At 40.5% G+C, this 20,749-nt stretch overlaps 1 protein-coding gene across 3 annotated transcripts in view; it reads left to right on the plus strand.

Annotated features, from left to right (window-relative positions):
- RNL (RNAligase) overlaps nt 1-20,749 on the plus strand; it is a 420,780-nt gene that overhangs the window by 49,788 nt on the left and 350,243 nt on the right. For 2 of the 3 annotated variants that reach the window (XM_089402248.1, XM_089402247.1), the window contains 5 exons: nt 2,081-2,762; nt 3,853-3,903; nt 4,344-4,426; nt 4,570-4,669; nt 5,297-5,375. In XM_089402248.1, the coding sequence (XP_089258374.1) occupies nt 2,081-2,762; nt 3,853-3,903; nt 4,344-4,426; nt 4,570-4,669; nt 5,297-5,375 (995 nt within the window). Of the gene's footprint in view, nt 1-1,712; nt 1,743-2,080; nt 2,763-3,852; nt 3,904-4,343; nt 4,427-4,569; nt 4,670-5,296; nt 5,376-20,749 lie in introns of all 3 variants that reach the window. The other variant, XM_089402249.1, reaches the window with a different exon arrangement.

Genomic DNA, 20,749 nt, shown 5'->3' on the forward strand with positions numbered 1-20,749 from the left:
ATTCTTCATGATCGATTGATATTCCTTCGTCATGGCATCCTTCCAAACTCGCTGGCTCGTGGCCTCCTCATAGTTGGATGGCTTGGAGTCAATGATGTGACTCATTAGTGTTGCATAGCTTGAGCAGTACTTAGGACGTTTGCTTTCTCTGAAAGTGCCATGAGTAGATGTACGCCCTTCTGCATCCTTCACTGGCTCAATGGGCCTTTTCGGCTCCTCTTGATGTAAAGGATTCTTCACAGGTACAAAGGGACTTGAACCCGCATCCTTGGGAGCATGTGCCCCTCATCATCAATGTCCATGTGAGGTCCTTTGGAGCTCTAGTAGGCTACATCCTTCCACTTTACCTAATTGTCTGCGCCCTTTGAACTAGGAGCTCTTCTGACCATGTGGCATGATCCTGGATGTCTGTACAATGTCTCCCTCTCGAACACCAACCACTTTGCTGAGTTTATGCTCGATCCCGGGCGAACCCTCTTGCCACAAACTTGCTTCATTCTTCCTAATGCTTCCATCTGTTGCCATAATCATTGCATTGGCAACATTCATGATGTTCCTGCAAACCTCATTAGGAGGCCATGGAAGAAACAATTATAACCAAGCAAAAAAAATACAAAGACAAGAGGCTAACCAAAAAATAAGGTATTAATAATTGAGAAGAAAGATACAAAGTACTTATCTTTGCCCATGAATAACCAAGATCTAAAAACTTCTGCCCTAGGTGTCCCCACATTAGTTTAATCACATGTGGATCCAGTGGGAGTGCAAATATGAGTTAAAATTCCCACGTAAACCAATGAAGGTAGGTGATATCCATGCCTCCCTCATTAATTGCGTGAGCTCCTTCTCCCTTTGATTATGTCCTCCATCCCATCCGGGATAGATTTAGAGTTCTATCATTTTGTGAAATTCATGCCAATAAATTGAAACATAGTCTCCTACTCCATTTTGTATGTGTGTCTGCGCACTCACTAGACATGTTAATTAGATAAACTATAAAGGCAGGTATCCCAGGCATTGAATTTATAATTCTTAGTTTTAACCCAGATCTTGTTAAGGTTATAATGATCTGATCCATCAAAGTTACAAAATAAACTTGAAACTAAAAGCATTGCTGAGGTTGCTTCATGCCAAGCAGCAAAATGTTGCTATATACCTGAGCCTTTAAGAGCCTGTGATTTCCATATGCAAACTGGACACTATCAAGGAACAAATTCATCTCAGAAGCAAGCTGCAAGTACATAGCAGTGTTAAAAAGAAAGTGTTTTTAATGTTTATAATTTTATGCTGTTCATATCAAATATGGAAACAACTTTTCTTTTTCACCTAAGCTTATATGCTTCATGTGATAGTAGCCTCAGTTTATATGTTTCATCTAATATTTACACAATGAAGTGGAATTTAAAATGTTTCTATATTCTTATAATGTGGTATTATGTTATAGTAGCCTATTCAAAGCATTGACCAGAAGGAGGTAAGGCGACACTCTATAAATGTGAACTTCCTGAAGAATTTTATGCTCATGCTATTCCATAATCTTAAACTATCCTTAAATTCCTTGGTTCTTTATCAGGTTATTTTCAATAAATACTTTTTGGCCATTATGTCCGTGTGTTTGTGTTTTTGATGTACTCTCTGCAACTTTTTAGAGTGCCATGTTTTATTCATAGGAGTCTCTTTTTAACATATTTTTGCGACTATGGTTTTTGCAGATTTATATAAAAAGCATTGACCACAAGGAGGTAAGGCAGCACTCTATAAATGTGAACTTTGTGAAGAATTTTATGCTCATGCTATTCCATAATCTTAACCAATCCTTAAAATTCTTTGGTTTCTTTATTAGGTTATTTTCAATAAATACTTTTTGGCCATATGTGCATGTGTTTATGTTTTTGATGTACTTTCGACAACTTTTTTATAATGCCATGTTTTATTCATAGGAGTCTATATTTTTAACGTATTTTGCTACTATGGTTTTTGCAGATTTATATAATGGATGATTAAAACTAATGGTTCACATTTTCTTATCATGCAAGGGTAAGAAAGAATGCTAACTTTACGCTGATAAATGTGCGTATAGGGGATGGAGCATGGAAAATCTAATGTGGAAAGAGAAGCCAAAAGCTGATGTCCAGACATCTGCAAGTGTGACTACTAATTCTGGAAGCAGAGGTTCTAGTGGATCTGCTGATGATTTCAGGGGTGGAAAAATTGCTCTAGAAGCTTCCTCAGTTAATAGTTCTTCTGATGTATCAGTAAACCTTGTTGCTGGGAGAGCTCAGCCCAAGCAGAAATTTATTCCAGTTGAGTCGTTTGTTGGGGGGATTGGAAGTTCCACTGATTCAAAGTTGTCTGGTTTAAAAACTAGTGTTGGTGGCAAACCGTCTATTGGACCTGATTCATCAAAGAAACTTGCTGTTGCAAAAGGTCAAGCTGGACAGAAAACACTGTGGGTTGCAAAGGGATCTGCAACCTATGGTGGTGGTAATAATGGGGATCAAGGAAAGCCATCAAGGATCGTGATGGGTGAAAGCTCAAGTTCTAGTAGCAGTGGTGCTGCACAGGTTGGGGCAAAGCCATTATCAACGGCTTTTGGGCAGAGTGTGGACACTGTATTGAACAGCAATCTGACGGTTGAAGAAGGGCGGTCACTGAAGGGCCCTGTTGTGGGAGATTTCGTGGTAGACAAGAGGGCTTTTGCTTGTTCTCAAATTCGTGCTACTTTCTATCCCAAGTTTGAAAATGAGAAATCTGACCAAGAGGTAAGTTTGTATCTATTTTTAGAATTCTGATATCACTATTGGATCACTTGATCATTTCAAACAAGGGTAATGATAGACAATGTCATGACAGTATCTATATGGTTGTGGAACTGCATGCTTGCCATGGAATGCCCCTCTTATACACTATGAACTGTTTACATGTGGTTGTGGAGAAAAGGCTAACTAAAAAGGGGCATTGTAGCATAATCATGGAGTATCATAATTGAGGTTTTGTTTTATATATTCTACTCTTTACTATTTTTGGCTTTGAGTAATTTCAATTTACTATTTCAGACTTCAGTATCTACCATTTTTCTTAGTACCAATTAGATTCTAGAATGATGAATTCAAATCAATGTATCAATATTTGACTATTTTTGTTTCATTTATGGTTTATGAATGAATTTATTTCAGTACTGAATCTGAATCTATATCATGTTTATAACATTTACAAATTTGACTTCAGTACTATTTACTATATAGTATATACATCACACAGTGATGTATTCACATGGGATGAGTTGTTATTGTTGAGATTTTATCATATTATTATTATTATATTATTAGAGATGGGGATCCCTATGCTAGGTACCTTGAGGTCATCCTCCCCCCCCAAATTTCGCCAAAATTTGGGGGTGCTTCCAGATGTCCCCCATGTGCATCTCCCCACTTCCGTGTTCCCTGGTCCAGAAACTTGGTGGGACATTGGAAAGTTCACTCTGATACTGCCCTTCATCATTTGATACTTGTTCCTTGCAAACCATCTGGTTAGAGCCCTTGTTGGTGGCAGTGGATTGATGTAGCACACCTTTGGATTATGCTTTGTTCTATCTGCTTTGGCTGATAGCTGGACCAACAAAACTTGCCAAGATCTGCAGTGAAACCACGGGAGACAAAAATTGTGTTTGTTATGAATGTTATATCTTAAAGGTGTATTTCATCTTGATGTTTTATATTGCTTACTTCTTTATCTTCAGTTAGTATAAAAATCACTGCATTAATTAGTTGGTATGTTCAATTGATAGATATTTATCATTTATTTAGCTCCTATTTTTGATGATCAAACATTGTTTTGGGATAATATGAACAGATCAGGACAAAGATGATTGAAATGGTGTCAAATGGCAAGGGTGCTTTAGAGGTACATTCATATTCATCTTTACTTTTTGCATTAACAATTGAGATTATTTATTGGTTTTGAATATTTTCTGAAATCATCTTGTTATAAGAATAAATGCATGTTAAGTTGTTCCCAGACCCTGGCTTTCTGTTTTAGCAAGCCTATCTTGATTTACGATTAAGTCCAAACTATGCAAATTCAATGTATTACTGTACTTCTTTCCATATTACCGTATTTCTCAATATATTATTTTGAATTTTAAGTAATGTGGGTTGCATAGTGTTCAAATCAAAATAAGTGGTGTGTATATTTGCAAAGGTAAACATGAAACATGGTTTGCAACATTAGAAATATGCTGTATATTGCCGTTCAATGGTTTACTTTTTGTCATGATGTTTGTTGGCATACCATTCAAGAGGTTTTGCTTAATCCTCCTTTCAAGCTTCTCTTTTTTTGAACAGGTTTCATTGAAGCATTCGGGATCTCTTTTTATGTATGCTGGTCATGAAGGTGGAGCATATGCCAAAAATAGCTACGGAAATATGTAAGATAGATTTGATATGGTTCTTGGAGCATTCACAAAATCACATAAATTCTAGTGACGAATCGTTCAATTTTTTTCACAATGCTTTGAGATTTGACAATATAATCTGTTTGTTGTGAGGATCATGATATCTGTAAGTGCAGCTATACAGCTGTTGGTGTCTTTGTTCTTGGTCGGATGTTGCAAGAGACATGGGGTGCTCAGGCAGCAAAAAAGCAAAAAGAGTTCAATGATTTTCTTCATGTAAGATTCTCTCTTTTCTTGTCCATTTGTCCTGTCCAATTTGAGCAATAGTTAGAAAAATTACTGGAGAAAGATGATTTGTTAACAATGAAAATGCTTTATTGTAAGCATAATCATGGTTTTTTGTTTTTGTTTTTTTGTTTAATTATTCGGGTCATGAAGAAAATTATTGAACAATTTGATAACCATATATGACTATTTTGAACCATGGACTGCTTAGATGAGATTATGGTGAATCTTATGAATGCAATTCAAGGATTCAAGGAAAGACATTTAGTTGTGCTTTTAAGGAATCAAATCCAGTTAGGATATCAAAGGAATACATTTAATTGGGCTGCAAAACCTAGAGTAGGTGCCTCAACAGAAAGAGATTCAGGTCCAATATGTTTGCTCTTATTCTTCGGTATCTATTCTGTCTTTTTGATTGTGATTGGAGGTGCTTATGTTTTTCACTGTATTAGACCTTTGTCTTGACTATTTACTGTTAGTTTTTGTTTGTTTGTTTTTTTTTTTTTTTTTTTTTTTTATTATTAATCTTAATGTTGAATAAGGTAGCGCCTGCACAGTTGATTAAATTACAAGTATCATTAATTTTATTGATGAATTCTTTCATTATTGGCAATACAGAAAAACCGTATGTGCATATCAATGGAATTAGTTACTGCTGTTTTGGGGGACCATGGCCAGCGGCCTCTTCAAGATTATGGTATGTAGAAATTGTTTTTGATCTGTGGCGATAAATTCAAATGTTTTTTGGGAAGCAAAGTGAAAATTTAAAATAAAAAAATTGATTCTGTCATTTCATTGGCTGATAAATGGAAAGGCTCCAGAAAATCACTATATGAACTAGGGGTTGCTTCTCATTATCTATACATGACTTAGTTTTTACCTGTTGCATCAGTCATGGTTCTCTCCCACAGTGGTGCACCAGTCGTCTTCGGCAGCAGAGGTGTACCAGCATCAGCATTAGTTTAGTTTCCTATACAGGGTACTTGTGCAGTCATGATGAGGGCATAACTGAGGAGAATGAGGGCACACCACTTGGTTGTCTTGTGTATTGTGCTGAAGTCCTAGTTGTGAGGGATTGATAGGGCACATGAATGAGCCAGCATCACACACTTCTGATTTTGTGGCTGCTTTTCCAGATTTAGCATCCCAGTTTTAGAATAGAGGTTTTTCGTTTGATTTCCAGATTTCAAAATAATCTGCTTTTACCTTCAGATAGCTTTAGTGCATGAGCTAGGGAATCTTCCAGTTTTAGGGAGGCTGCACTTCCCTAGACAGAAGTAGTTTAGGGTTTTGCTTTTCTCATTTTTTCACACACAAGGATGGGCTGTACTTCATCTTGTCCTTGAGCATTCCACATCTATAAAGAAGGCAGGGTAGAGGTAGTTATATTTTTTCAAATGTTTTTGATTGAGATTGAGTAATTTGCTAGTGATTATCATAGTATTTTTGAGACACTCCTTCGCATAATGGCCGAACTTATTATAACCAAGGCATCTGCCTTTCCTTTCACCCTTAGATCCAAACTTCTCATTGAAGTGATCTTTAGGTAGGCCACAAGAAACTTCCGCTGTGCCATTCTGATAATACTCTCTGCTTCGACTTCACCCTTGGTGAATTTGGAGAGGGATGAGGAATCCATTGATCCTTTTGTCCTTTCCCGACTGTCTTCGGTAATTGCTCTTTCACTCTTGCTTGGGCTTTGTCTTCACCTTAGCTCTGATACCATGTTAAGTTTAGGTATGTTTTATGCTTAGAGCAATTTATTTCAATTTTCATAGTTAGCTAAATACCTTTTCCAGATTAGCAATCACATTAGCATTAAAGTAAACTGCAGAGAGAACATAAACATAAATCATAGAAGACAAGCCAAGACAAGAGGACACAAGATGTGGCGCCAGCCAGGGACAAACCCCAATGTGGGGAAACCCTTGATCAATTCTTCTTATATTCTTCAATAGTTCAACAGAGAGAGATAGTACATATACATCAGAAGTCAACACTTGACTTGACAAAATAAGAGCAGAGATCTTCACCATGAAGATGGGGTTGTAGATCTTAGGACATGGACTGCAGTTCTGAATTCAGATGAAGGCAAACATTCTTCCAAGGTGATTCCATCACCTTGCTGCATCCAACATCAAGCTGCATCTCATCATGCTGCATCCTACATCATGCTGCATCTCATCATGCTGCATCTTATCATGCTGCATCCTGTCATGTTGCATCCTCCATCATGCTGCATCCTATCATGCTGCATCCTCCATCATGCTGCATCTTATTATGCTGCATCCTCCATCATGCTGCATCTCATCATGCTGTATCTCATCATCGCTATGCAACACTTCATTACTATGTTGCACCCAACATGCTGTCACCTACATGCTGCATACTGTAACACAATCATGGAACAACCTTAGCTGCTTGCTATGGCTTGCAGCCTAGCAAAGCAGCTAGCTGTAACTTGTAGATATGATTTAGCAGAGGTACCTTACTGTACCTCATCCGGGATATCAAACCTCCGAGAAGGACATCCTAAACTGTCCTCTATAATGCGGATCTATGCTCCATCTATGACTGCATTAGTCACCTAGATCCTACACCCAAGACTGTAGCTTGTTTTCACTTGCTCATACAGGCTGCATAAACTTTTGTCCACGCATGGATAATCTTCCACCTAGCACAAACTCAACATAGATACAACATGCATCTTCCTCTTGATTGATATATCTCTGCTACAATTTAAGGTCTGGTTAGGGCAAGATGACAATCATCTTCAGCCCACTCAAACATGCCCAATCTTCCTTGAAATTGCTGCGGCCTTTCCTTTTATTCTTGCTGAGCTGAACAGATCCCTAAAATACAGTCTCGGCCTGCTTTTACAACTGCCCAAAATGACCTGCGGCTGTGTTAAGACTTCAGTACCCTGTGGCTCCTTAAGTCAGCCCTTAAGTGACCCTAGAATCCTTCTATGAGCTGCGACTTTCTTTCCCCTCAACTCGGACCTGTGTAGAGGATGAAACTAACCCAAAACAGTCCTATCATTCCTCACGTCTTGTCCTCTTCTTGATTGCAGATTAGGGCCTCCTCTAGTTGTGGATTAGGGCCTTCCTTCTGTTGTGGATTAGGGCCTTCCTTCTGCTGCGGATTAGGGCTCTTCTAGCTGCGGATTAGAACTGACTGCGGCTAGGGCTTTGCGGCCAAATCTCCTTCAAGACTGCGGCTAGATTGTCTTCTTGCATGGCTGAGATTAGGGCTGCGTATAAGACTCTTCCATGATCCTCCATGACTGCGTCTAGATCTTATTAGGGCAGCGAATTAGTCTCCTCTATGGCAGCGTATAGATCTCCTCTTACCTGCAATATGATCTCCTCATAAGACTGCAGCTAGGGCATCTTAGGTTCAGCATGTAGGGCTTCTCCCTCTAGATCTCTCTAGCCACCAAACCCAAAACAAGTGGAGAGAGATCATGAGTGAAGTGAGTGTAAGAAATGACTCTCAAGTCATCTCCTTTTATACTAAAATGTTGAGCACTTGTGGGGTTTATTTGGTTGCTGGCCGACCTTGACGATGTTGATTTGGGGTAGCATCGGATGTGCTCTAGCCATGAAATTTGGTGGAGATGTTGGGGTACATGAGATCTCCAATACCCAAAAAGGGTTTGGGCATATTCTAAACAGATCAGGGGATATTAAAATAATTAATATTTTTAATGGAGTCCCTAAGTCTAAGCTTAGGGAAAATAAAATATTAATGTGTATTAATATGAATCTGTGTTAGAGTGGTCCAAAAGACATGGATCAAGCCATATCTAATTATAGCCGTTGATTAGGGACTTAATCTCGGTCGTTGAGATGTCAACAGGAAAAGTATAAGAGGAGGCTTGAGGGTCACTTGGAGAGCACACCAGATGATCAGTCATTCTATTCTCTAGAGCGAGGTTTGCTAAGAGAGATAGAATCAGTGATTGGGAGAGCAGTTGAGGGGCATTGAGTGCAGAGGAACAGAGAAGGCAGAGATTATGCCAGGAGAGTAGTGCAACAACCAAGGAGGGTGACACAGAGCCAGCAAGGGCTCACGCAGGGCCACGCAGAGGCAGCCAAGTGCTGCGCAGAGCACTAGAAGGGCCAGCGTATCTGACGCAAAGGCTCCCAGGGCTGATGCAGGGCCAGTGTGAGACAGAGGGGCTGACGCAGTCCAGATTGGGCAGATGCTGGTGTTGCAGGAGGTGTTTTGTGCTGAGGAGCCGTCGGAAAGGTTCTCCGGGGTTTCAGCCAGGAGATTTCTCTCAAACTGTGAGGTATAGCTGCTAAGGAAATTCTCTGTTGGGTAGGCCAGTTATGACACCCATATTGTACTCTGATATTGCTTAATAAGAAAACCCTCAGATAGCTGCACCGGTTTTCCCGCATTGGGTTTTTCCGGGGACATTGGTCCAAAAATAATGGTGTCATGTGGTGTGTTTGTTCTTGTTTCTTTTAGTTGTTGATTTGTAATATGTTGAGCATGCATTGGTGTTTATTTTCAGTATTTACTTTGTAAATAACTTGTTAAAGAAAAATAACAAGTAGGTAGGAATAAATCAGAAAAAGTGCATGAAGGGTTTCTAAACTAAGTAAACTTAAACTTCAATAGACGATTTGTCCAATAACACAAATAAATTCATATCTATACTTATCGGAATTGGATGATCTTTGGATCAATCCTACACCTCTCGATGAGAGGGATCCAAGAAAAATATCAGCTGCCATAAATAAGATGACCCACATGGAGTTTGGCCCTAGTTGCCAAACTTAACAGTAAGAGAGCTCTTCGATGCATTGAAGATCAAAATCTTGGTTTTACCTAGATTAAACATAAGTTGTCGAAGATCACAAAAACTGGCCAGTCTATCAATCTATCTCTGTAAGCCATTGGGAGTAGAGGCTAACAGGACCAAGTCATCAACCAGTAAGAGCAGGGAGATTAACACATGATCTAGAAGACAACCATCACCCTATTAGGAATGGTCGTGAAGGGTTGGTGAGAGGGGGCACCGCTATTTTACCCCAATAGTGCCTTGGATGAAGTTAGAAAGACCACATGCCATCTTGAGGCATCCCAAAATTGATCACACAGTCTCATGATGGCTACTAGTAGGGTCTCAGATATGCTAGTGTCGTATAGCCTATGGAATAATGCCTCCCTTGGAATTTTGTCGAACGCCTTAGGAAAGTCTACAAAACAAGTGTAAACCTTTGAAGAACGATGGCAAGCGTCCTCAATAATGGCTCGAAGTTTGAAGATGTGATCAATTATTTGGTAGTTGGGGTAGAAACTTGCTTGTCCTCTAGCCCTGAGATGATGACTCTCTAGCGCCTCTTAAAGCCATTAGTGTAAGACTTTGGCATAAAGCTTAGAGAATGAATGATCCTCTCGGATCAGGTAGTTTTATGGGTTCAAAACTCCTTGGTTTGTGGATTGGATGAATAGTGTGTCTAACCCAAGAGGGGGGGAAGCCTAAACTCACAACATGGTTAAATAAGTTAGTAATATGAGAATCAAGGGAGTGTTTGCCATGCTTAAGAAATTTGGCTTGAAGCCATTCTTCATTAGATGCTTTGTTAGTACACAGCTTTGACTGCGCTCTTAACATCCACGTGGAAAATTGGGGGGGGGAAGGGGAGGAGGAAATGTCGGTGGGATGTTGTCCAAGAATATTATGAAGGGAAGTAGTGTGGGGAACATGGTCCGGGGATCATGGTAAGGCGAAATGGTATGGGATCGAGGAAAATGCCAAAAGGATTTTGGGGGCTGGCAGAGTGTTGAATTTTCTAAGTCTATCTATTAGAAAATTAATCTGTATTTTGCTGGTTTATTTCTCCTACTTGTCTAAACTATAACAAGTTATTTAATACATTAAATATCGAAATAAACACAATACACTCACAACATTTACAGATCATCAATTGAAAGAAAACAAGCACATAAGTGACATCGTTATTTTTGGACAAATGTCCCCGGAAAAACCCAATGCGGGAAAACCGTTGCAGCTATTTAGAGGGTTATATTATTTTGCAGTTTATTTGAGTACATCTGGGTGCCTAATTGGCTCACCTGACAGAGAAAAATACACGGCAACAATACCTCTATATTCGGAAACAGGTGTTTAGAAAACCTGTCCCATGAAACCCTCTCTAGCATAATCGAAGGTCAGCGCTGGCCCTTCTGGCCATTGCGTCAGCCCTTTGTTGACCTGCGTTAGCCCCAGGACCCTCTACGTCAGCCCTCTGAGGCACTGCGGAGCCTCTGGGAGCCTCTGCGTCACTCCCTCTGCCCTCTGCGTGGATGACGCAGTCTCTTTGGGCTCTGAGCTGCCTCTGCTGGGCTCTGCGTAGCCTGGACTAGCTATTGCTCTCGCTCTCTCTGCTTCTACGCTGGTCTCCCAGTATTGTCTTTGCCTTGTACTTACTGCCCCTCGCTGCTGATCACTGATTCAACTTTGCATAGCAAACCCGCTCTAGCAAAATGAATCGCTGATCACTCTGGTGTCTTCTCCAACTGACCCTCAAGCCTCTTCTTATACTTTTCTCGTTGGTCCTTAAACGACCGAGATTAAATCTCTAATCAAAGACTAAGATTAGATGTGGCTTGATTCATGTCTTTTGGAACATTCTAACCCAGTTTTATATTAATACCCATTAATATTTTATTTTTCCTAAGTTTAGACATAGGAACTACATTAAAAATATTAATTATTTTAATATCTCCCAAACCGGTTCGAATCTGCCCAAACCCTTTTTGGGTCTTGGAGATCTCATGTGCTTTAGCCTCTCCACGAATTTTCATGGCTAGAGCACATCCGATGCTACCCCAAATCAACACAGAGGTCATCACATTGTTCTTGTCACCTTCAAGAGAAATGCACGGTTTTGATGAAGGATGAGGTTATGATGTGTTTTGCGAAGGTGAGGAGAGGGAGATGGGTTGTGTGAGGATGAGAAAAAGCTCTTTGTGGAGCGATTTGCATTCATCATCAAACCAACTGTTCATTGGGCAAGAGCTACGGGTAGGTTTGTTGGTGTGACTACAAGTAGAATGGGGGTAGGAGTCAAGGGATACTTATGCGAAGATCAAGGAAAGTATCTCATATTTGGAAATGGTTGTGTCGAGTCAGCTAAATTGGGAAATGGGGGGAGAAACTCCCTAAGGTGAGTGGTGTAAGGTGTTGTGGAATTTTTGTTGAAAAGGAAGAGGGTGGTGGGGTGTGAAAGGGGATGCTGCCTATAAGAGGGAGTTGTCTAAGGATCTTAATGGTCGAGACCTGTGATGGTTCATTCGGTCTAATGCTTAAATTGTTCTAGTGATTAGATTGTTGATCTGCACCTGTGATAGGTTGTTGATTTTCTTTTTGTTTGGGTGATTTGTTTGGTTAGTTGTGTTCAAGGGGTTGTAGTAATGACTACTCATGGTCTTAGAGAGTGTCACATATTTGAGGGTGCTTATATTTTACTGTGGAGGCGCAAGTTGCGGAATCTATGGGAGTTGTTTGATCTTGGGTGTTTTTTGGAAGGAAAGGTGGTTGCCCTTATGTATTCTGCTTAGTTGGTTGAGCACAAGAAGGCTTCAAAGTCGAAGAGAATCGTTCTTGATTCATTGAAGGACCATTTAGTTCCTCACATAGTGGAGAAGGCATTGGTAAAGCACATGTTTGATGTTGGAACCCTTCCATGTATTGATCTCGCAAATGAGTTGCTTCAGATCAATGACTTTTCGATGGAATGTTGAGTAGGGCTGCTTCAGGACAATCTTCACAATAATGATTTTTTTTATTTGATTACAACCTGCTTCACTTGCAAAAACAACTAAACTCCAACAAAACCTTTGCTTGAAGATTTAAGCCCAAAACCATTGAAGACATTTGATCCCCTTAGGTCTATTCAACCAAGCGAAAGAATTGAAGTTCCAAACAACCAAGAAAAGGAACCTTAATCACATATGTATTTTAGAGGAAAGTCATGGTATTTGCTTGCTCCTTTTGAGAGAAGAAACATCATCTTTATATAGATGTGTATGTCACTTATGGAAGGAGGGGCAACTCAAACTTTGGAGGGAAAATTTAAATTCTTTGGAGCCAAAAATCCTATATTAACTTAGGCCGACTTGCCTTTGAAATTTTTAATTCCTTCAATAAAATATTTGGCCACAAACTTTTATTCAAATTTGACCCCCTCAACAAATTATTTTATCCATTAATAGTTAATTCCTTTGACCTCTTGAGCGGTCATCTAAGAAGAAGTGGCCACATCATTCATTGGATTTAGGGCTCTTGACCACACGGTGGGTGCACCACCTTAAGTTGTGTTAGTTTTTGTAGCATCAGATGTGTTCTAGCCAAAAAATTTGGCGGAGAGGCTAGAATACATGAGATATTCAAAACCCAGAAATTGTTTCTGGAAATTCCGCATAGAAATGTCTAAATTAGATTATTAACCAGTGTTTAAATATTTCCTAAGTCTAAACTTAGGGAATATGGTTAATTAATCAGTATTAATTAAGTCAAGGCGAGAATCATCCAGAAACTCACACGGATCGATCCAGAGATGATCTCAACAATCGATTGTGTTTTAATCCTGGCTGTTGTTGCTCCAACAGAGGATTATAAGAGGAGGTCGATGTGGTGATGGAGAAGACACTTGAGCAGTTCAATTTCCTTGGTAGATCGATTTCTTGAGTAGCAAGAGTCAATTGTTGGAGAGAAAGTCAGAGATCAAAGAAGTGAGAGAGGGACAGAGACAGTGATGCTGACGCTAGGGAAACACAACCTCTAGAGGCAAGATCTATTAGTTGAGAGGGAGAGACGTCTTCAGTTATAGAGGTCGGGAAGGAGTCCTAGAGTGTCGGAGAAGCATCTTTCCAGTCAGCAGAAGGCATAAGGAATTCATCAGAGATCAGTCTGAGGCTTGACGTCACGTAGGTTGCGTAGAGCAACGCAGAGGTTGATGTACAGGGTCAGAGGGACGAATTTTTGGAGGCAAGTCGTGCTAGGAGTTTGCCTGTGGGGTGAGGAAAATTCCTCTCTAGAATTTTGCTAGTATTTTTCTCTGTAGGATTGCCAAATTTTCAGCATCCAGTGGTACTCATAATTTCTCATTGTTGCATAATAATAAAACCCTCAGCTGCTGCATCGATTTTCTCAAGTTGGGTTTTCCTGGTGACTTTTGTCCAAAATTAATTGTGTTATTTTTATGTATGTGCTAGAATTTCTCAGCTTCCAGCGTTTTATCTTTTTACGCAGTTTTATTTGTGAAGGTTGTGGTGTGATTTATTCAGTATTTGTCGTAGCATACAACAAATAAATTGTTAAATAAAATTAACAACTAGGAGAATGATTTCCAGCTGTTGCAATAGGAATCCGGTATTGGAATTTTCACATGGTATTAGAGCACAGTTGATCAGCGAGAGAGCTCAGAGGTGAAAAGAGGAAATTTTGCTGCTCAGTGTGGGCAGCAAGCCGAAATTCCTAAGGGTAGCGTATTCATTCTGCCAGTTGGCCGAGTTACTTGTGGAGGTTTGATTTTTCTGAGTGAGTGGCAGAAAAATTCGATCCTTCTTGATTGAGTGATTCAAGAGGTAGAGGGAGCAACTTAGATTTTTTGTTGAGCAAATCTCTAGCTAGATGGAGTGGTTTGTTCAGCAGTTTGCTAGAGCAGAGCCAACGTTGGGGTGGAAGAGAGAAGAGCACACACAAAGGTTAAATTTTCCTCAGGGAACTTCTAGTCTCAAGAAGTTTTATTTTCCTTGCAGATCGACAGTTGTTGTGAGCAGATCTTCTCACTCTAGAAGGGAGTGCGAATAGTAGAGCAACAACCAAGCATAGGGAAAGAGGAGGTTTTCGACAATTCGTTGAGATGGCCATTGTTGGGCTTTGTGATCAGGACAAGTTGGACGGAGCTTCCAACTACATCATCTGGAAGACAAGTATGTCCTTCCTTCTAGATGAATATTTCCTGAAAGCCTATATTGATGCAGTGGTGGCAGTTCCTTAGGATGCAGATCAACTGAAAGAGTACAAAGCTGAAAGAATACAAAAAGGAGATGGCATGGGCGAAGCGGTTGATCCTAGACGAAGTCTGAGATCATATAGTCTTGCATATAACTAGCAAAGATACTGCCAAATGTTGATTTTGGGTAGCATTGGATGTGCTCTAGCTCCGAAATTTTGTGGAGGGGCTAGAATACATGCGATCTCCAGAACCCAGAAATCGTTTGGAGAAATTCCACCCGGATTGAGAGTTATTAAAATAATTAATATTTTTAATGGGTCCTAAGTCTAAACTTAGGAAAATAAAAATATTAATGGGTATTAATAAGAATATGGGTGAGAAACTTCTAAGTGACGAAGATCAAGTCTGTTTTAATCTTAGCCGTATATTAGGGACTTAATCTCAGCCGTTGATTCATCAACATGAAAAGTATAAGAGGAGGGTTGAGGGCCAGTTGGAGACACACCATATTGATCAGTTAGTTTGATTTTTTTGCGGCGAGGTTTGCTGAGAAAATCGAACAGGTGATCTGAGTTGCAGTGAGAGGGGCAGTAGCAGAGGGTTGGATCGGAAGGGAGTTCCGAGACAACGAGTACAAGGCAGAGTGGTAGCAGTAGCATCAGAGAGGCAACACAACCTAGGAAGGGGCTCACGCAGTGCTGACACAGGCCGTGAGGGTTTCTTGTAGTGACAGTGCAAGATAATCGTCGGAAGTTCGAGATTTTGTTGGGAGTTCGATGTTCTGAGATGGGAGGGTTGAAGTTGAAGCTTATAAGAGCAAATCAATCCAACAAAAGGAGTGGTGTAGCCTCCCAGAGGCATGACGCTAGCCCACGCTGGATTGCGCTGGGATTTTCGTAGTGCTTGTCGGAGTTAGCCACTCAGTGGATCAGTCGTGACTTAGAGAAAGAGGTAAACCCTCGTATGTATTTCTTGTTGCCGAGATTTCTCTAAAAGGTTAGCCAATGTGAGAGGCAACCTGTTGTACTCAGATTCTGCTTGTTAATAATACAAACCCTCTATATGTTGCACCGATTTTCTTGCATTGGTTTTTCCTGGGACGTTTGTCCAAAAATAACGGTGTCCCTTGTGTGATTGTCTCGTATCTATTTGAGTTCATGATCTGTATGTCAGTGTAGTCTGCAGTAGTGTTTTTCATCATTATTTAAATAATGCAATAACTTGTTGAATGTAAAAACAAGTAGGAGATGATAAACCAATGATTGCAGTAGGATTTATGATGTGAAGATTCAAAAATTTTCACACCAAATAGATGTGGGATGCTCTCGCCACACTATAGCAGGGTACTTCTGAGCAGTAGAAGATGTGCCTAGAGGAGAAGCTGAGGTCTGGGACCAGTTGTCAGTTGTTTGGGCAGCACCTCAATCCACAGAGCTAGTGAGATTGACACTCAACAATGCCTCCGAGGATAGGCAGGTCTTTGTCGAAAGCATATTGGGTAGAGACCAGTTACCAAAGTGGGACATGATGTGGGCTGACTTGCAGTAGGAGGAATTGAGGCGAGCTCTTCAAAAGAGCTCCATCAGTGGCAAAAACAACGGGCAAAAGCAAGTGAAGGAGGAGGAGAATGTGGCCCTCACATCTAAGGGTCCTAGTTAGGGACATGGGAAGCAGAGAAAGAAGAAGAAAGACCTGTCAAATGTCAAGTGCTTCAGGTGTGGTGAGCTCAGTCACTACAGTACCCAGTGTCCTCTTAGGAAGAAAGACAAGGAGGAGAAGTAGTATCAACAGGCAACTTCTACAAAGATCGACAGGATTTCCTCCAGGGTGGAGGAAGACTTCACAATGTTTGCTGATATACCTCTAGGAGTAAGGTGGGGTGATTTGGTGTTGTAGCCCTAGAGCGCTACATATGGGCAGGATGCTTGAAGAGTCCACCTCATGGATCATTACTTGGCTACGGGGCCCCACAATATTTAGTAGCAGGATGGATCAGTGGTAGTTGATGCAGTCATTGCCAGAGTGACAATTGTAGAGACTAGTAGCAATCAGATGCTGGGGAGTGCAGTGTAGAGTTAGCAGCAGTGTAGTTGTCACAATGCAAAGTCAGCAGCAATGCAAATTCCTCAGTGATAGTGTAGATGCTAGTAGCAGTCAAAGACTCGAGAGACAAATGCATCATACTGAACACATCCAATTCAATATTTTGGATGCTTTTCAATTGCAACAACAACAAATGAGAGGGAGTTGTAGTGCAGATGTAGTGTTGGCAGCGGTACAACAGGGTCATCAACATCACAGATGCAACGTATATCAGAGTTGCGCAGTGGTTGGTGGGCAACAATAGCCAGACATCAACCACGTGACAGGAGATGATGTAGAGACAGGGTTTTGTGGCAGGGTATGCAACACTAAAACACATAGCTTACTAAGAGGGAGTGTTAATTTTTGTGGCATTGGATGTGTTTTAGCCATGAAATTTGGTGGAGAGACTAGAATACATGAGACCTCCAAAACCCAGGAACCGTTTTTGGAAATTTTGCCTAGAAATAGCTTGATTAGATTATTAAACACTTTCTAAATATTTCCTAAGTCTAAACTTAGGGAATATGGATAATTAATTAATATTAATTATGTCAAGGCTAGAATCCTAGCCATCGATTATGTTCTAATCTTGGTCGTTGGTGCTCCAACAGAGGATTATAAGAGCGGGTCGATGTGGTGATGGAGATGACACTTGAGCAGTTCGATTTCCTTGGCAGATCAATTTCTTGGGTAGCAACAGTCAGTTGTCAGAGAGAGAGCGAGATATTGAAGCAGTGAGAGAGGGGCAGAGATAGCGAGGCTGGAGGAGGCATTCTAGATCCAACGAGTGCATTTGCAAAGAGGCAGAAGAGTCACAGAGAGGCTGACGCTGGGGCAACACAACAACCTCCAGAGGCAAGATCGATTAGCTGAGAGGGAGAGACGTCTTAAGTTCCAGAGGCCGGGAAGGAGTGCTAGAGAAGCATCTTTCCAGTCAACAGAAGGCAAAAGGAATTCGCCAAAGACTAGTGTGAGGCTTGACATCAATTTGGCTGCGTAGAGGTTGACACAGAGGGTCGGAGGGTCGAATTTCTGAAGGCAAGTCGTGCTAGGAGTTTGCCTGTGGGGTGAGGAAAATTCCTCGCTAGATTTTTGCTAGTATTTTTCTCTGTAGGATTGCCAGATTTCAGCATCCAGTTGTACTTAGCATTTCTTGTGAAAATTCCTAATCCTTAAGGAACCCCTACTACAGCGAATCTGAATCTACTTCACCTACTTGATTTTTAAATTACATTCATCAAGTTATTCTTCTGAATATTGAAGCAGATTACTTCTGCAGCCTACACTAATTAAATATTTGATCTCATGAAACATAAAACAGAGCGAAGAACAAGATACATAGGACACTTATTTTTGGCCACAATAGTACCCGGAAAAAATCAATGCGGGAAAACTGGTGTAGCGACTCTGAGGGTTTTATTATTATGTAGGAGAAATATCTGAATACAAATCTAGGATGCTCAACTAGCAATCCTTTACAGAGAAAATACTGGCGGAAAATTTGAGTGAGCTTTACCTCACTTCACCCGACATAATTCCGGCTAATCTAGCACAAGATTGGCTAACCCCGACTATTTTTGCGTCACCTCTTCTGCCCTTTGCTTCAGCTTTCCCGGCTGTTCGGGCAGTTTCGGCTTCTGCCCTCTGGGTCAGCGTTCCCGGCAGTTCTGGCAGTTCCCGACAGTTCCGGTTGTTCTTGGCAGTTCTCGCTTCTACACTCTGCGTCAACTTTCCCAGCTGTTCCGGCAGTTCCCGACAATTCCGGCTTTTGCGTGACAGGTAACTTTTCTGCTCTACGCTGGCCCTTCTGGCTCTGCGTCAAGGCTGCATGGGCCCAAACTGGCCCAGTGTCAACTCTCTCGGCTACTGCGCTGCCTCTCTGCAAGCTTTCTCTGTCTCTTTGTCAGTATTCTCCAGAAAGTCGTCCTCCCAGATTCTCACTGCCCCTTTGCTGCAGAATGATCACTTCATTCAAAATCCTTAGCAAACCCTGTCCTAGGAATCGAATTCTTGATCAATTCGTTCTCTTCGTGTGTGTTTCCAAATGAATCCCATGCCTCCATTTTATACTTTTCCTGTTGAGTCTTCAACAACTGAGATTAAGTCTCTAATCAACGATTAAGATTAAAACATGAGTTGATCCACCTTCTAGATCATTCTCACCCATATTTTGATTAATACCCATTAATATCTTAATTTTCCTAAGTTTAGACTTAGGAACCCTATTAAAAATATTAATTATTTTAATAAAATACAATCCGTGTGGAATTTCACCAAATGGTTTCTGGGCTCTTTAGAACTCGTGCTTTAGCCTCTCCACCAATTTTCAAGGCTAGAGCTCTTCCGATGCTACCAAAAACTAACATTTCTCACTGCTGCATAATAATAAAACTCTTAGTTGCTGCACTGGTTTTCCCAAGTTGGGTTTTTCCAGGGACTTTTTTCCAAAATTAATTGTGTTATTTTTACGTGTGTGTGCTAGCATTTCTTAGCTTCCAGCGTTTTATTGGACATGAGAGTAAAGCTGTGCCTGGGAGTAAGGTTTCTAAAGGCTGTGCCTGGGAGTAAGGTTTCTAGAAACTGTTATTGGACATGCTTATTTTGCAAGGTTGAATTGAAGAGTATCTACTTCTGCATAAATGGCCATTTGTTGGGCTTCAAGAGACCTTTTGGCCCTGTACTTATGGAGATGATGTGGATCAATGATTTTTATGCTTCCTTCTCTTACTTTTTGTTGTACATCTGTTTGAGTGGCTATGCTGGTAGTGATAATTTCTTGTTGTTTCCTCTCTCATGGATTTTAGGGGATTCTTAACTTCATTTCATTCTGCTGCATCTCATATATATTTATGGTTCTCTTGACATTCTTTCCCTCAGGTTTTTATGTCTTGATGATGGGTCCTCTTTTGGATCCGAAACGTAGACAATCAAACACTATGTTGTAGGAAACGTTGCCCCCAGGTCCGTTTCAGCCAGGAAACGATACGAAACATGGAAACGCATATCGTACGGCCTAGAAACGAGTTTCCGGCCGTATTGGCACGTTTCACGCTATGGAAACGTGGCCGGTACGGTCGGAAACGAGTTTCCAGGCTGTACGACGGGGTTTTCACTTCATATTGCGATTTTTCATTTATTTTTGTTTTTTCAGTTCTAATTTTTGATTGGGCAAATAAAATATCTTGTGGATGCTTCTAGATGCCTCTCTCAAGTTATAAAGAGACTCTCGCCTCATTCCCTCATCACACAATTGAGCAAGTTGTTTCTCTTGGAGACGGACGATTTTAGCAAAGGAGAAAAGAGGAAGAGAGCAGTGGTATTTTGTCTTTATAGTTATTGCAGCCTCATAGTCTTTATTGTACTTGCAGCCTCATATATAATAAAGGCTGATTTTGAGATTTGGATATATAATAAAGGTGTATTTTGGATATTCTGATATTGCAATTTTCATTATGTGATCATTCATGAGTAAATGTGATGTAAATTTGATCATAATGTTTAAGCTTTACATGTAATAAATTATAATGTATCATGTATGCTTTATGATTGCAGCTAACATTTCTTAAATGTCCTAAATTCTGATATATATATATATATATATATATATATATATGTATGTATATATATCGCGATTCCCCGTTTCCAAAATTTTGGGGGGGTGTCACGTTTCGTACCCTTGCCCGTTTCGGAAACTTGTACCTGTTTCCCCTTTTCGTGCAACTTAGATGAAACATGACTACTGTGGTAAATGCGAGCTTCCAGTCTACAGATTCATGGTTTGTTATGGCTAAAGAGCACTTGCCAGTGGTGATGATTTCTTCTTGTTTCCTATCTTATGGATTGTAGTTCGTTTATGGTTTGTTCTGGTCAATGAGCAGCTTGTTTATTGTTTTCCATAAATAGAGCTGACTCTTTCCAATATCATCCATTTGGAGGTCAATGCACAATCTTTTATCACAAACTCTGTTTAGAGAGAGGCAAACCATTGCTCTGAACTCAGCAT

This window comes from Pinus tabuliformis, chromosome 2_1, assembly GCF_031772625.1.
Source record: "Pinus tabuliformis cultivar Carrire ecotype Pingquan chromosome 2_1, CPIR1, whole genome shotgun sequence".
In the NCBI taxonomy this organism is placed as follows: Eukaryota; Viridiplantae; Streptophyta; class Pinopsida; order Pinales; family Pinaceae; genus Pinus; species Pinus tabuliformis.